Below are 15,360 nucleotides of genomic sequence, written 5' to 3'. Positions count from 1 at the left end.
ATCAAGGCAACCCGTAATTATACTCCGCTTGGTTACTTTTCTTAACCATATTTTCACTTCATACCACAACTTCTCCGCATGTCATGGTCCTCTTGTGTACCATGGTCCCCTCATAAGCCATGGTCCCCTCATGCACTAGACTATTCGACCACTTCATAATTTCCACCTTTCAAGATCCAATAAATACGTAGGAAAGACCATATTTATTACAGATAATGAAGTATATGTTTTATATATTACATTCTTATTAGAGAATAATTTATTCCACCTTTAACCAAAATTTCTTTTACAATTTTCTTACATGTTCCATTTTTCTTGGCTTTAATAAAATCACACAAAGAATTACATGAAATTTAATGGGATTCGACTAGTTAGTATATATTCCTTATTAGTTGTCATCTATCTCAAATTCTTAATTAATATATATATATATATATATATATATATATATATATATATATATATATTGTATTGAATTTTACATACAATATTTGCTATGTTGATATGATATTATAATATTAAATTTTTTTATACAAGAAAAGTTATTAAAATATCTTTACAAATTTTCTATATTTTAAAGCAAAAAATTTACACGATGAAAATGAGTTTATGAAAACAATGTATGATAGATAGAAATATGAGAAAGATCTAGTGAAAAACCCCAAGTAGAATAATAGCTCATGATTCAATGTGTAGATATATATAAGGAGTAGAGAAATATGAGATTTTTTTTGTCATTTATAATATTTTTATGGTACAATGAAATTATTTTCTCTCATCCATGGATATAAAAATAGTTAATTAAATCAATGTTAGAGCTTTTTCCAACACAACAAGTGATATCAAAGGTTTTTCCAAACATACAAAAAGTGGTATTGGAACTAGGTCATGGGGTTAAGGTATAGAAATGGAATGTTAAGGGAAGAGTTGTTAGGTATGTGATATTACGAGTCTATGACTCATTGAGAAAATGATAGCTAAAACAATGATCCCGGGATAGGTGTGTAAGGCAAGCCCAAAGTCCTCAAGACAGGTGTGTTATGGGATGGTCAGTCTCCGTTGTGATTGTTAAGACATACTATAGGTAAAAAGAGCCTTAGGATAGGTGTGTTGTGGGATAGTCAAGTCCCATCATGAGCCTTCAAATCGTTAAGCCTTGGAGTAAGTGTTAATTAAGGGGTGGTTATGGCATTTGGGCCTAATCAAATTGCTGTGTGAAAGCAGAAGAGAAGGCAACTGGCCCCTCTGCAACAACAGCTTGAGGAGTATAATAGAACAAGTCATAAACACTACGCTACACCAACCTTTACTTGAAGTTGGAAAATAAATAAATCAATAGAAGTATATGATATGTAACTGAGAATAGCATACATATTCATGCTTGTGTACAATAGCAGAAACCAGAAAAACAAGTCCTGATAAGCACTGACCACCTTCATCATTCTTTTCTTCCTACCTGAAATAAGAAATTCCAAAAAGGAACCATCCACTTACAAAATTGGGGAACCCATATCAGGAATTGTCAGAAGGAAAAACAAAATAGATAATCATCTAAGATTGAGGTAAAAAACATACCATCACCATGTGAATTTGCTGCTTAATGTTCGGAAATTTTGGATTTCATATGTTTCTTTTCTTCTTTATTTCTTTCCTTCCTGTATGTAGAGAGAAATTTCCACTCTTTATTTCGAAATGAACTCAGAATTTTGCCAATGAAAATGGGAGATGCACACTGTGAATAGGCAGTAGGCATACCTTGTTGAAGGAGGGAAAAACACAATGCAAACGACAAATGAGTCATTGAACGGCTTCCTTGATCTGAAACAAATAAGAACAAAACAGCTTAAGCAGGGCAAGAGATTTTACACTCAGTTTTAGCCATAAGCCGGTGATGCTGTCAAAAGCCACCGCCCATCCAAGCCTTCAATAAACACATGGAAAATCAGATTAACAGGACAATATGAAACTGGGATTGAGTTGCAAATAGGCATACCTGAGTGAGTTTTTTTCCTTTTTTTATACAGGGCGCAGAATTCATCTTGGGATGTTGTTAGCAATCCCTTATTTCAAGTCTTGATAGCGTTTCAGGCAGCCCAATTGACCGGAGCTTAGGGCATCTGTAGATGGATATCCTTTCAAGGGAAGAGAGGTTTTTGAGAGCCAGACAGGCCAGGGAATCCAGCTTACTGATAAAAAGTTTGCTCAGAGTTGAAGGAAGAAGACAGTCATCATCTGAAAGAGATGCCAGACTTGGACATACACCGGAAATGTACAGTGATGAAAGAGAAGTGAGCCTGTGGAGGCCCCATTCAGATAATGGCACCTTCAGATTCACACAATCTCTGATTGAGAGCGAGGTAAGGTTGGGGGCCAAACCGCATTCTGGAAATGACTCCAAGCCCTGACAATTCCTAATATTCAGTTCTTGAAGAGATAAAAGGTTCTGCATTTGATGAGGAAGGGACTTCAGGTTCTCACAGTTGTTAATATAAAGGTCTCTGAGATTGGGAGTGGGCAAGCCTCTTTCTGGAAAGGACACAAGACCTTGACAACCATACATATAGAGATACGTGAGACTGTGGAGGAATCCTGGAAGGATTTTCATGTTTGGATAATTGGAAATGGACAAATGTTCAAGTGCAGTATTGCTGTGCAGCATCTTCTCTGAAATTGGTTGAAATTGCCTGCAGTCCCATATCTCAAGCCGCTTAAGGGTGGAGGGTAGCTCGCCTGTTGGAAGGGATGGAAGGGATGAACATTTTCTGATCTCCAAGACTTCAAGACAACAAGAGTTGTTGCTAACCATAGAATTGTGGTGCATCATTCCCTCTGGCAAAGTCTGTAGATTTGCACAATCCTTGATCTTCAGTTGCTTAAGTGAGGCAGGCAGCTCACCTTCTGGAAAGCTAATGAGGCATGGGCAGTGTTCAATTTCCAAATATTCAAGGAAACCTGAGTTGTAATTATGAGGTAGTAACTTCAGAGTGTTGCATTTCTGCAGCACGAGACTTCTCAGCATCGGTGGCAAGCCCATCTCTGGAAATGACTCCAGTTTGGGGCAACTCTGTAATGACAACTCTTCAAGACATGTGAGACTTTGCAGACCATTAGGCAGCCTCTGCAGGTTAGCACAGTTTTCTATTTTCAAATGTTTGAGATTGCACGGCAGCCTTTGCTCCTCCAAGGATTCAAGTCCATGGCACTGCCAGATATCTATACTTTCAAGACCCCGAAGGCATTCTAATCCGAATCTGTTCTCCCACAAAGATGTCATCTCCCCACATCCTCTTATCACCAGTTTTTGAAGGGCTGCTAACAACTGGGTAAATCCTTCCCTTAGACAAGTTAATCGTGAAATTCTCTGAATGTTTAGTGTAGTGAGGGAGCTCAGATCAACCCCGTTTCTCAACACAACCTCATTACATTCTACAACGTTTAAGCTACAAACATATGCAAGTCTTGGAAGTGCAGCCTTCAACTTTGGGCATTCAAAAATTTCGAGCTCTGCCAGAGAAGGTAGGCAATTGGGCAAGCTTCCAGTCAGTTTGGGACATTCCCTTATTCTAAGCTCTCGAAGGCAAGAAAATAATCCTTCACATTCCTCAACCATATCAGAAAAACACCAGTCTTCCCATTCTGGCATATCCTCAAACCTTAGAGACTCCAAGCATGGAAAAGGCTTGAAAAGAGAGACCTCCCCAAAAAATTCATCACCTATGGTTTTAACTTTACACATTCCTTGAATGCGCAAGGCTTTGAGTAGAGATAGTCGTCCAAGACATGGTAGCGATGTGCATTTTCCACAATTTTTAAGGGTCAGGGACTCCATTTTTGAGAATGAAGGATTCCCTATCCAGCTTGGGAATTTCGGTCCTCCATAGAACTCAACTGTGAGCTTTTTCAGATTTCTTTGAGGTTGTAGCAACTCGAGCACAAGCATTTCATTCAATTCATTTCGTGAATCATCAAAATCACCACTCCATCCCATTGTTAGTTCTTCAATGTGGCACTTATTCTTTAAACAAGCATCCACTGCATCTCGAGTATTTCTCACATTATGCAATCCTTGAATGGAAAGTTCTCCTTGAAGATCCAACAAGTGCTTCAATTCTTGTATGCTCGACCCGTTACCTTTTCCCACAATAAACTTAGACAATGTTTGCAAATTTGTCAGGCAGCCCATTCGTGGGGGCATCTCTTCTAATTGACTTGTCCCTGCAATATCAAGATGTCGAAGGTTGATTAAATTTCCCATCCCCACAGGCATCTCAGTGAGACTCCAACAATCTCGTAATATTAAGGTTTGTAAATTATACAGATGACCTACTGAATTAGGTAACCTTTTAATTGAAGAGCGACATAGATTGAGATATCGTAGATGACTCAAATTATCAATTGAACTCGGCAGCTCACTCATCTTATAGCCACTTAAAGATAGTACCCGTAAGCATTTCATTTCCATTAAGAGGTCATGTGTCACCTTCGTAGTTATGAATGACAAACTTTTCATAAATGATACACTAATGGGTAAAGCTAGAAAAGTTCGAAGATACTTCCCTTTATCGACAACTTCAAATTTTTTGAAGATCTCATTGGCCTGACGAATGAATGACAAATGGCGAGCCTTTTGAAAAATATTCTCATTATTCTCCAACTTATCCTCCAAATTGAAAGATACATTTCCGGCAATGGATTGAGCCAGATCATGGATGAGATCATGCATCATGAATCGCGGCATTACGTCACTTGATTGTTGAAAGAATGACCTTGATAACAACTCTGAGAAGTATTTGGAACCTAAGTCCTCCATTCGCTTCTTCCCTTTTGTTTGCAGAAATCCTTCTCCCATCCATAAAAGGATTAATTCATCCTTTTTGAATTCATATCCCTTGGGAAAAATAGCGCAGTAAGCAAAGCACTGCTTCAGATGAGATGGGAGGTGATGATAGCTCAATTTGAGAGCTGGAAGAACACCACTTTTCTCTTCTGGTAGATCCCATATCTTACTCTTCAATATATCGTCCCATGCCTCATGGTTTAGTTCATTTCGCAAGATGCCTCCCAGGGCCTTTGCGACCAAAGGCAAGCCCCTGCATCTGTTCACCATTTCCTCTCCAATTATTTTCACGTGCGGATGAGCTTCAAAGTTCCTTGCTCCCAATGCATGCTGCGCGAACACAGCTCGACAATCATCATTTGACAGCTCCTGCAGGGGGTAAGGCGAAACCGTTCTGGTAAGTGAGGCGACACCCATGTTGCGAGTAGTGATGATAACCTTACTGCCGGGTCCCCCTGCTCGTAAAGGGGTGCACAACCTATCCCATTTGTCATAGTTCTCGTTCCAGACATCATCTAGAACAAGCAGAAACTTCTTTCCAGACAATTTCTCTTTCAGCTTGACTTGAAGCAAGTTTAGATCATTGATCTCACGGGCGTAAGAAGCAATTGACTGTAGAAGCGTTTTTGTTATCCTCAAAACATCAAAATCATCAGAAACACAAACCCAAGCCCTCAGATCAAAATGATTCTTCACTCTGTCGTCGTGGTAGGCAAGCTGGGCAAGGGTAGTTTTGCCGACACCTCCCATGCCGACTATAGGAATCACGCAGACTTCATTATCATGAATCGATTCATCCCTCAGCAGCACTTCAAGTATCGCCTCTTTATCAGTTTCCCTGCCATAAACACGAGACTCAACCACCAGAGAAGTTGTTTCAGGGACTCTTTTTCTCTTCCTGTTGGATCTCTCTTCAACATTCTCTCTCAAATCCAGGTCACCCTTTTGGGTGGAAATCTCATGTAATCTTGCAGTAATCTCCTCTAACTTAGACCCCATATTGAGATTATACACTAAAGCATTTGGATTGAAACGAGAAGACAAGGAGGAGATGATGCTGCGCACCGTACTAGTACTTGGCTGAGGATCATCTGTGATCAGCTTGCGCCGTAAAGCTTCGGTGGCGAAGTCGTCCAAGATGTCCTCAACATCATAGGCCAAGTCTCTGAGCTCGGCTAACCATATCTGCACGAACCGATTGGTCATCTGCTTCTCCTCAGCATCATGAAGCACTGCATGGATTTTCAGCAGTATTCCCTCCCACTTCTTGAGCTCGGCGTGGACTTGTTCTTCGCGGGCGAACTTCCGGAGGTCGGGGCAGGCCAACATGTCGACCAGCTTCTGAATGGAAGCAGATAGAAAGGCCTCTCCAACAAAAGCCATGGTCAGTTACTTCGCAGAAATCAGTCCCAAATCGTACAACAGAACCAGAAGAAATGGTTTATGTTGTGCTAACTAATGGTCGTAGAAATTTTGAATATGGTTCCCAGGGATTCTGGAGCGTTCAATGGTGAGGGCCCCCTGAGTTGGAAATTTTCATGGGCTACTCATTGAAGTAAAACCTCACAAAATGACAACTGTGTTGACTGCTTTGATTACCAGTTTCCATCAGCCTCCTTCAGACGAGACCTCTTCCTCCCTCATGTGTTAGGTATGAACTTTTTCCGCTGATGCATAAGATTCGTCGATTATTATCAAATGGTAATTAAGAACAATTCTTAAAATTTTTATCTAAAATCCAACTTTCAAATAAAAAACTTTGAAATATTAAAAGGAAAAAAAAAAGCTTCTAATCTTTAAAAAAAAAAAAAAATGACTTTCAAACACGATGAAGATTAAGTTGAATCTTCTAACATAAGTACAATAAACACAAATATAATCTATGGGACAAATATGGGTGAACCATTTAGCTTACAAGCGTGATGACATAATGACAGGATTAAACTTACATTTTATTCATAAAATTGGTGTATAAGATTTGTTGCGGTCAACTTTCTAGGTCAAGGAGTCAAGTCAATGGAAGAACAGGTCAAGGAGCCAAGTCAATGGAAGAAAATTGTGTTGGAGGATTTCTAATTAAGTGAATGGTTGGGGTTGTTGAATGTATGAAAGAGAATTTGACATGAGGGTCACGGGGGTGAAGAAAACATTGTTCTTCCATCCTAAAAAAAAGTGGCCACATTTGAATTGGGGTTTTGGTGTACTGATTTGTACTATTTTTATACTTGTTGAAAAGACATCATCGATAAAGTAATATAAAATATTTTTTTTGTTTTATTATTTATATTTTAGTCTAATTTATTTATATCTTTGTACCTAAATTTTATTCATTTATACTATTGTTCAACGATTTAGATCTCCTCATTCATATTGAATGATGTAAATCTTTTATTTGATAGGTACCACTATAATACTTTAGAGTTTTCCTTTGATTTAATGAGTTTGAATATAAGAAAATCACAATCAATCAATGATAGTTATCGAAGAAAAATTAAACCATCAGTACAAAATAAACAGTAAAGATGGACTTTTCACCATATAAACAACTTGACTTCTAAACTATTGGTCGATAGTTTGAAAAATAGAGTTGAGTAAGTAGAAGTACACTTTTATATGATATTTTGTGAACTTTTTAGGTTCTAATTTTAGTGAAAATAAAAAGAATGCATGCTATTAAATTTAAGAAAAAAAACCTTTTTATATTTTGATAGTTGAGACTCATCAATAAACCTATGATTTGTGGTTTTTTTATATTGAAGCTACCCTAGTTTTTGTCATGAATAATAATTTGAAATTTTGATAAGTTTGTGGTAAAATTCAATTCAAATATTCCTTTAATGTATGTGTTTAGTTAGAATAGGAATTTGTTTTTATTAGGATTTGTGGTTTAAACTTTTATTTTGAACATTATTTAAATGTTACGTTAGATAAAATTAATTATTGTTTGACCTTTTTAAGAATTTTTTAAGTTGTTTGGATGACAGCATAGTGGTTGGTATGTTAGTTAATTTTTTTAATTTTTTTTTAAAAAGTTGAGTTATAAGGATTATAGGATGTTTTACTATTCTGAACAAAAATTTGGTAATCGATAACATTAAATTACAATTGTTTGAGTCATTTACACTTTGAGTCTTTAGGCTTTAGGTGTGAAATAACCGTGACACTTTTGAAATGGGTCTTGGGGCATGACATCAACCCCACAAAACCATGTGCTAACTTTTCTTCCCTTATTTTCAATTTAACATTTTTTAGTTTTGGTTTAACTTTTGTAAGTTATCTTTTTCCTCTATGAACGACCTTTATAACCTTAGAAACTTTTTGCTATAAAAATCATAGAACAAAACAATAATTATTTCACACAATTTTAGTTCTCAATTTTTATAATATTAAAGAACTTTTCAATATCACAAAATCCTATACTACAAAAACACAAATCCCAAATCCCTTAATTGTAACACCATAACTCAACTCCTTCCTTCTTGCTCCCCTCTAACTTGATATTAAAAAATTGAAAGAATTCCATGGTTATACTCAAACATGAACAATTATATTAACACCCATCAACAAATACAACATCATATACCTTAATTTCTTGATAAGTTTCATTTTGAAACCTATAACATTAACAACCGAAAAAGTATTTTGCAACTCTCATCTAAGGACATGTGTCCATACCCTTCATTTATCCACCAAAGCCTTAAACCTGGATATTAATATCGGTCTACATATTACGACATTACAATATTCTTGATAGTCTGCAATTGTTTTTAGCCCAAACTAAGTTGAATGAGAATCTTGTTGACTATAATTTACAAGGGGAGAAATTAAAAAATCAATTTGGTGGGTCTATTCGTAGTACAAGTGTCGAGACAACCAAGATTTATGATAGAAGTGCTGGTCTTAAAAGATTTTATAAGCTTGAATTCTCATTACGGGGAATAGTTCCAAAGCACCCAAGTTTGAAAAGGCCAAACTAGAAGAGACATCTGCTATAGTTGAATTTTGAATGTGATGCCTAAGGACAATAATCAAGAATAATGATCCTATCAAACCAGAGCCGGCAGTATGGCCAGAAGCTGTTGGAACATCTCTAGGACCCAGAAGCTGTTAGATTTTAGGTAAAGTAAGTCTCAAGGGAAAAGACTGTGTCAATCACATAAATTTGTGTATTTGTTTTTCATATTGAATATATATACTCTGCAAATCAACAAAGACCTGTGATTTTATGTTGATGGGATTTTTGTACATGGTTTCTATGCATATTTGATGCTTTGAGTCTTATAAGTAGATTTCTCATAGTTCTTATCAATATTCTTGACATTCTTGATATCGTTCTCATCGTTTTCACGCAAATATTTGAGAAATGATGTCAAGTGCTAAATTAATTCGAGGGTCTGTTTGGTAAGGGGGACATGAAAATTCTTTTATGATTTTTTGAGAATATAAGAAATGAAAATGATGAAAGCATGCTGATAACATGTATTCCAATACAGCTGCTGAATATAGGTCCATTTTAGAAAATGTATGGAATTTAGGATGACATGTATTTCACTCCTTGGTAACAGTCAAGGGGTGGTTATGGCATTTGGGCCTAATCAAATTGCTGTGTCAAAGCAGAAGAGAAGGCAGCTGGCCCCTCTACAACAACAGCTTGAGGAGTATAATAGAACAAGTCATAAACACTATAGTGACTGAGGATAGCAAGAAGTTCGGTCAGATGGTCTCGTAGATTGAGACCGAGATATTAGGGATGATAAAAAATAAATAAATAAATAAATAAATAAATGAAGAAGAAGAAGTTGGGTCAGATGGTTTCGTAGAGATCCAACCAAAATTGAATGAGATGAAGAATGATAATGGAGACCGAGGTCAAGAGAATTGAATAAACCTAAACCGGTATTTATAGTAGAAAGAACAAAAGGATAAAATTATGAGTATAAAATTAAATTAATTTATATTTAATTTAATAATAATTAATTTAATTAATTGAATGATAAAATTCAAGATAATGGTCAAAATATTATTTTAATGAATATAAGATGATAAATATAATTTATATTTTTATAAATATTATAATTATGAGTAATATATCAAAAATAATTATAATTATTTTTATGTATTGAATTTAATAAATAAAATTAATTAATTTTACAACACATAATAATACAAAAACATGTAGCATAAAAATATTTTTTTCTTTAAAATTAATTTTTTGAAATCATCTCTTCAAGAGATAAATTTTGCATATAATTTCTTTAAAAAAAAAAAAAATCTTTTCTTGAAGAAATGATTTCTGCTTTGATTTTTTTAAAGAACATTTAAGGATGAGCTCTTCAAAAGATGATTTTTGCCTAAATATATGAATTTTTAGAAATCGTCTTTATAAGAGCCGAATCAAATTATATGATAAACTCTTTTTCCTATTCAGCAAAAACTATTAAAGATTCAAAAATATTTTCTTCACTACTATAGTTTACAAATAATTTTTTAAAATTGTGTACACTTATCAAAAACCGTTTCCACAACAAACTAGTATGAAAAGTGAATATGAGTTGTGAATATGCTTACAAGATGTCACATAATGTGAGGACATGATTGAAGGGGTTAGTGCTTCCACTTCTTTTCAGCAACTCCTTCAATCTCAACTTGTTATTGTTAGACCTCAATATTCTCCATTAAAACCAAACACATAGATACATGATATATTCAACAACAATCACCGGATAGGGAACCAACCTGAATCCATTTTGTGTTTTTGATGAAGAGGTATGGATCTTCTAAGGCTGTGGAGGGCACCACCTCTAACTGAATTCTCTCTAACAATGGGAGTGGGAGAGAACAGGTTCATTTTGTTTCAAAAGATGTTTGTTCCAAAAGATGCGATAAAATAATAGAACAGACAAAAGCCTCACCCTATTTTTATACCCTCCTACCTTAGGGACCATACCCATTGGGCTATTACACCTCACGAGTCTTAGGGCCATCATCTAAGGCCCGTGATGGCATTGGGGTCTACACATTAGGTGGCCCATACTCTAGATCAATTAGAAATCATATATAAACAGATAGCTAAATCCTGAACAATGGTTAATATGATGTCGGTCCACATTTATTCTATCAATCTCCCACTTAGACCACATATATTACAAAACAATATTCATGATAGTACCTTATTGAGCTCATCTTTGCTATCCTATTCAAATATCCTTAAACATTCCGGTCTACTAATTATGTTAGCATAGGATTAAAGCGGCCTTCGTTAATCATAATCATAACTAAACCAATCAATGATCACAACATTAACAAAATTAGCAACATGGATCAAGTATGGATGTGTAGCATGGAAATTACATAGAATGTGATCTTTACTATGTCTATTTCCAATTGATCCTACTTTACAACTAAAAATAGTCAAATACCACTTTCAACACTTGATGCTAAACTGCTTCTGAAAGTCATCATTTCAATTCAGAGAATATAAATACAATAATCTTTAAAATCAAGGTCTGTACAGATAACACAACATAATATCACATCAAGAAAATAAACACAAAATCTAAATACAAACTCCAACTATACTAGCACATCATCAATGTGTACAACACCTATATGTGTGATGTGCTCATGATATACTTTGGGTGGCAAACCCTTAGTGAGTCGATCCGCAATCATGGAGTTTGTGCTTATGTGTTCAATCGATACTTGAAGACTCTGAACTCTTTCTTTCACAACCAAGAACTTGATGTCAATGTGTTTAGACTTTGATGAACTTCGGTTGTTCTTAGTATACAATTCTGCGACCTTATTATCACAATTGATTCGCAATGGCTTCTCAATCCCATCAACGATTCGCAATTGAGTGACAAAATTTCGTAGCCATATCCCATGGTTTGATGCTTCGTAGCAAGCTATGAATTCTACCTCCATGGTGGAAGAAGCAATAAGTGTTTGTTTAACACTTTTCCATGAAATTGCTCCTCCAGCCAACATGAAGATGTAGCCTGAAGTGGATCTCTTGCGTTCAAGACATCCCGCGAAATTGGAGTCAGAATATCCCACGATCTCTAAATGACTGGATCTACAATATGTGAGCATGTAATCTTTAGTTCTTTGTAAATACTACATAACCCGTTTTGCCTTTTTCCTGTGATCCATACCTAGGTTACTCAAATATCTACCTAACATTCCAACAATGTACACAATATCCGGATGCGTACAAACTTGTGCATACATGAGACTTCCTACTACCGAGGCATAGGGAAACCTCTCCATATCCTTCTTCTTAAGTTCATTTTTCGGACATTGGTGCAAACTAAATTTATCGCCTTTTGCCACAGGCGTGTTTCCTAATGCACAATTACTCATGCCAAATCTACTCAACACTTTATCGATGTAAGCCTTTTGTGATAGCCCAAGAATACCTCTTGAACGATCCCTATGGATCTGTATACCCAATACAAAAGATGCATCACCAAGATCCTTCATGTCAAATTTACTAGATAGAAATCGCTTGGTTTCATGCAAAAGTCCCACATCACTACTTGCAAGAAGAATATCATCAACATATAACACCAAGATAATGAATTTGCTCCCACTGAACTTGAGGTATATGCATTGATCAACGGTGTTCTCCTTAAAACCAAATGAAGTAATCACCTGATCAAACTTTCGGTACCATTGTCGGGATGCTTGCTTTAAACCATATATAGACCTTTTTAATCTGCATACAGGTTGCTTTGAATCATTAGACTCAAAGTTCTCCGGTTGCACCATGTATATTGTCTCATCCGTATTGCCATTAAGAAACATAGTTTTAACGTCCATTTGATGTAGCTCTAAATCATAATGAGTTACAAGTGCCATGATGATTCTAAAGGAGTCATTTGATGAAACCGGTGAAAAAGTATCCTTATAATCAATGCCTTCCTTTTGAGTGAAACCTTTTGCGACTAGGCGTGCCTTATATCTAACAATGTTGCCTTTTGAATCCCGCTTGGTCTTAAAAATCCATTTACAACCAATCAGCTTTACACCTCCAGGCAACTCTACTAGGTCCCAAACACCATTGTCCTTCATTGATTTCATCTTATCCTTCATGGCTTTTATCCACTTTTCAAAGTCAGAACTTTGTTTGACTTGACTAATTTAAATTGGATCGTCTTCCAGACCCATGTCAAACTCATGTTCTTGGATATATACAACATAATCATATGAAATTGTACTTCTCCTTTCTCTAGTGGATCTCCTCAGTGGCACTTGTACTTGAGGTTCTTGAGGTTGTTGAGTTACCTCTTCATGAACTTGAATCAGTTCCATAACTTGAGCAGGAGGAATCTCTATTATCGAATGTACATTTTGAATAGTGTCATCAAACATAATATGACCATGTCCAGTCATAATAATAGGAATATTAACAAATTCCTCTTCAAAGATCACCTTTCTTAATGGCTCTCTCCCACTTAACTCAACATCCTCAATGAACTTAGCATTACCCATTTCAAAGAAAGATCTAGTTGAGGGGTCATAAAATTTGAAACCTCTTGACATTTCAGAATACCCTACAAAGTAGCAGCTCACTATCTGGAGTCTAATTTCTTTTCATTTGGCTTGTAAGGCCTAGCTTCAGTTGGACAACCCCAGACATGCAAGTGCCTAATTGTGGACCCGTATTTTTCACGTGTGCCCCCACTCGATTAGCAAGACTCACTTTTATTTGTGAAAAAATAATTTTTGGAAAAGTCGGAGTCACCACTTATTTTATTTTATTTTTGAAAAGGAAAATAAAGCAAGAAATAAAACCTTAAAAAATGACTCCATAATTTTTTGGAAAAAACATGTCTTTGGAAAAAACATGTCTTTGAAAAACTCGAGTCTAAGTCCGGAGATCAGGTTACTTATTGGCAACAAATATACCTCTAAAAGGTAGTACCCCTCTAAGCCCTACAAAGGTCTCTACTGACTAAGTTGAGGGAAATGTGGCAATTAATCGGTTAACTATAGAAGGCTAGGTGATTTAAAAAATAACATGCCTAACAAGAAAACCAATCATAATCATATAAAAGATTTAGGGTGCGTACCTAGACCACTTCTTGAGCACTATCATAAAACATCAATGGTTAGTTTAAATAATATATCACCCAACATGCGTTTTATCATAAATGATTGAACAATGAAACAAATATATCAAAGCACCTAAGCATTGTCAAACATATGCATAGTTCACAATGACAATCATATTTACAGAATTTAGAAAGTAGGTGATAGGGGACGTACCTAGATAGCATAGATAACTCGTAATTCGCTTCCTCAGGGCATGAGGGGTTAATTAATAAATAATAAAACAAGAAATCCTAACATGCATATCTAATTAGCATAGAAAAAATGATTCAAAATGTACAAAATAATCAAGTATCACACGCATCTTGTATATAATTCCTAAAAAAATAGATAGATATGATTAAGACAAATGGAAAGAGTGGTAGCAAAAATAAGTATTGAAAAGATTTTCTTATGTAGGGGTTTCACCAATTCCCCAAATTAATATACATGAATTTAGCCTAGAATTATCCCATTTATTTGAGGCCAGAAGCTTTGGTTTGTGTTTTGTTCGAAACCAAAATTTTCATTAAATTAAAACCAAGAAAGATGCAAACCGATCAAGATATGGTTGCACATTATTTTAAAAAAAAAGAAGAGATTTTGATCCTGAAGACTCTAAATGAGTTTTTGAAATAGATTTTTAAAGGAATCTTTTGAGAAAAGTATTTTTGTTTTAAAATAAAAGAAATTAATTTTTTTTAAAATAACAAAACATAGAAAACAAAATATCAATAAAAAAAAAGGGAACGAAGATCACAAAATAAAGATTTTGAAAATCATGTCAATTAAACTGATGAGAATAGGGCCAACCTTCATGGGTTTCCAATGGTCCTAAAAAAAATATTTAACCAACAATCACTAATGCGTCAAACTAATGATTTCCTAATCAAACAAACTAACACAAATATTATCCAAAACTAACATCTAGATTTCAAGAAACACATGATAGAAAAGAACAATCGAGGATTAAAGTCAACAAATTTAGCATATGGAGACAATAATGTGGAATCAATTAAAGTAAATTAGCACTCTAACAAAATATGATAAATTAAAAAAAAAAAAACCAAAGTTTAGCAAACTTGAAAATATGAAAACAATAACATGCAATGAACTAGATTGATTATCCAAAAAAACTCATACTAAATATTGACAAATCAAATATGAAATTTTCATACTTAAAATGTGAATATGATATCATGTGATTGACTAAATTAATTAACTAAAATTGTGATCAACTACTAAATTGGATATAAATGGATTAAAATCAAAATTAACGAATTTAGAAACGCACAAACACATCCAATACTAAAAATAATTGACATTAGATTAAATCAGAAACATTAACATCATCTAATAAGATTGGCTAAACTATCAAATTGAAATTGCAAATATATTTAAACAAATAAATTAATTAAAAAAATAAA

At 35.0% G+C, this 15,360-nt stretch overlaps 2 protein-coding genes across 2 annotated transcripts; both read right to left on the bottom strand.

The window, feature by feature from the left end:
- Window positions 1–1,314: 1,314 nt before the first annotated feature.
- On the bottom strand, window positions 1,315–3,112 carry LOC104877446 (putative disease resistance protein At3g14460). The gene is made up of 4 exons (XM_019217727.2): window positions 1,994–3,112; window positions 1,756–1,818; window positions 1,576–1,655; window positions 1,315–1,456 (listed from the first exon to the last, which is right to left on the bottom strand). The coding sequence occupies exon 1, from the start codon at window positions 3,032–3,034 to the stop codon at window positions 2,051–2,053; it is 984 nt and encodes a 327-aa protein (XP_019073272.2). The 5' UTR covers window positions 3,035–3,112; the 3' UTR covers window positions 1,315–1,456; window positions 1,576–1,655; window positions 1,756–1,818; window positions 1,994–2,050.
- Window positions 3,113–4,148: 1,036 nt separating this feature from the next.
- LOC132254921 (putative disease resistance RPP13-like protein 1) lies at window positions 4,149–5,638 on the bottom strand. Its single transcript, XM_059741987.1, has 2 exons — window positions 4,554–5,638; window positions 4,149–4,215 (listed from the first exon to the last, which is right to left on the bottom strand). Exons 1-2 carry the CDS (start codon window positions 5,585–5,587, stop codon window positions 4,149–4,151), a joined length of 1,101 nt encoding a protein of 366 aa, XP_059597970.1. The 5' UTR covers window positions 5,588–5,638.
- Between the last annotated feature and the right edge of the window lie 9,722 nt (window positions 5,639–15,360).

This window comes from Vitis vinifera, chromosome 13 (assembly GCF_030704535.1).
Source record: "Vitis vinifera cultivar Pinot Noir 40024 chromosome 13, ASM3070453v1".
Classification (NCBI taxonomy): Eukaryota; Viridiplantae; Streptophyta; class Magnoliopsida; order Vitales; family Vitaceae; genus Vitis; species Vitis vinifera.
This window is presented reverse-complemented; position numbering and strand designations above follow the sequence as displayed.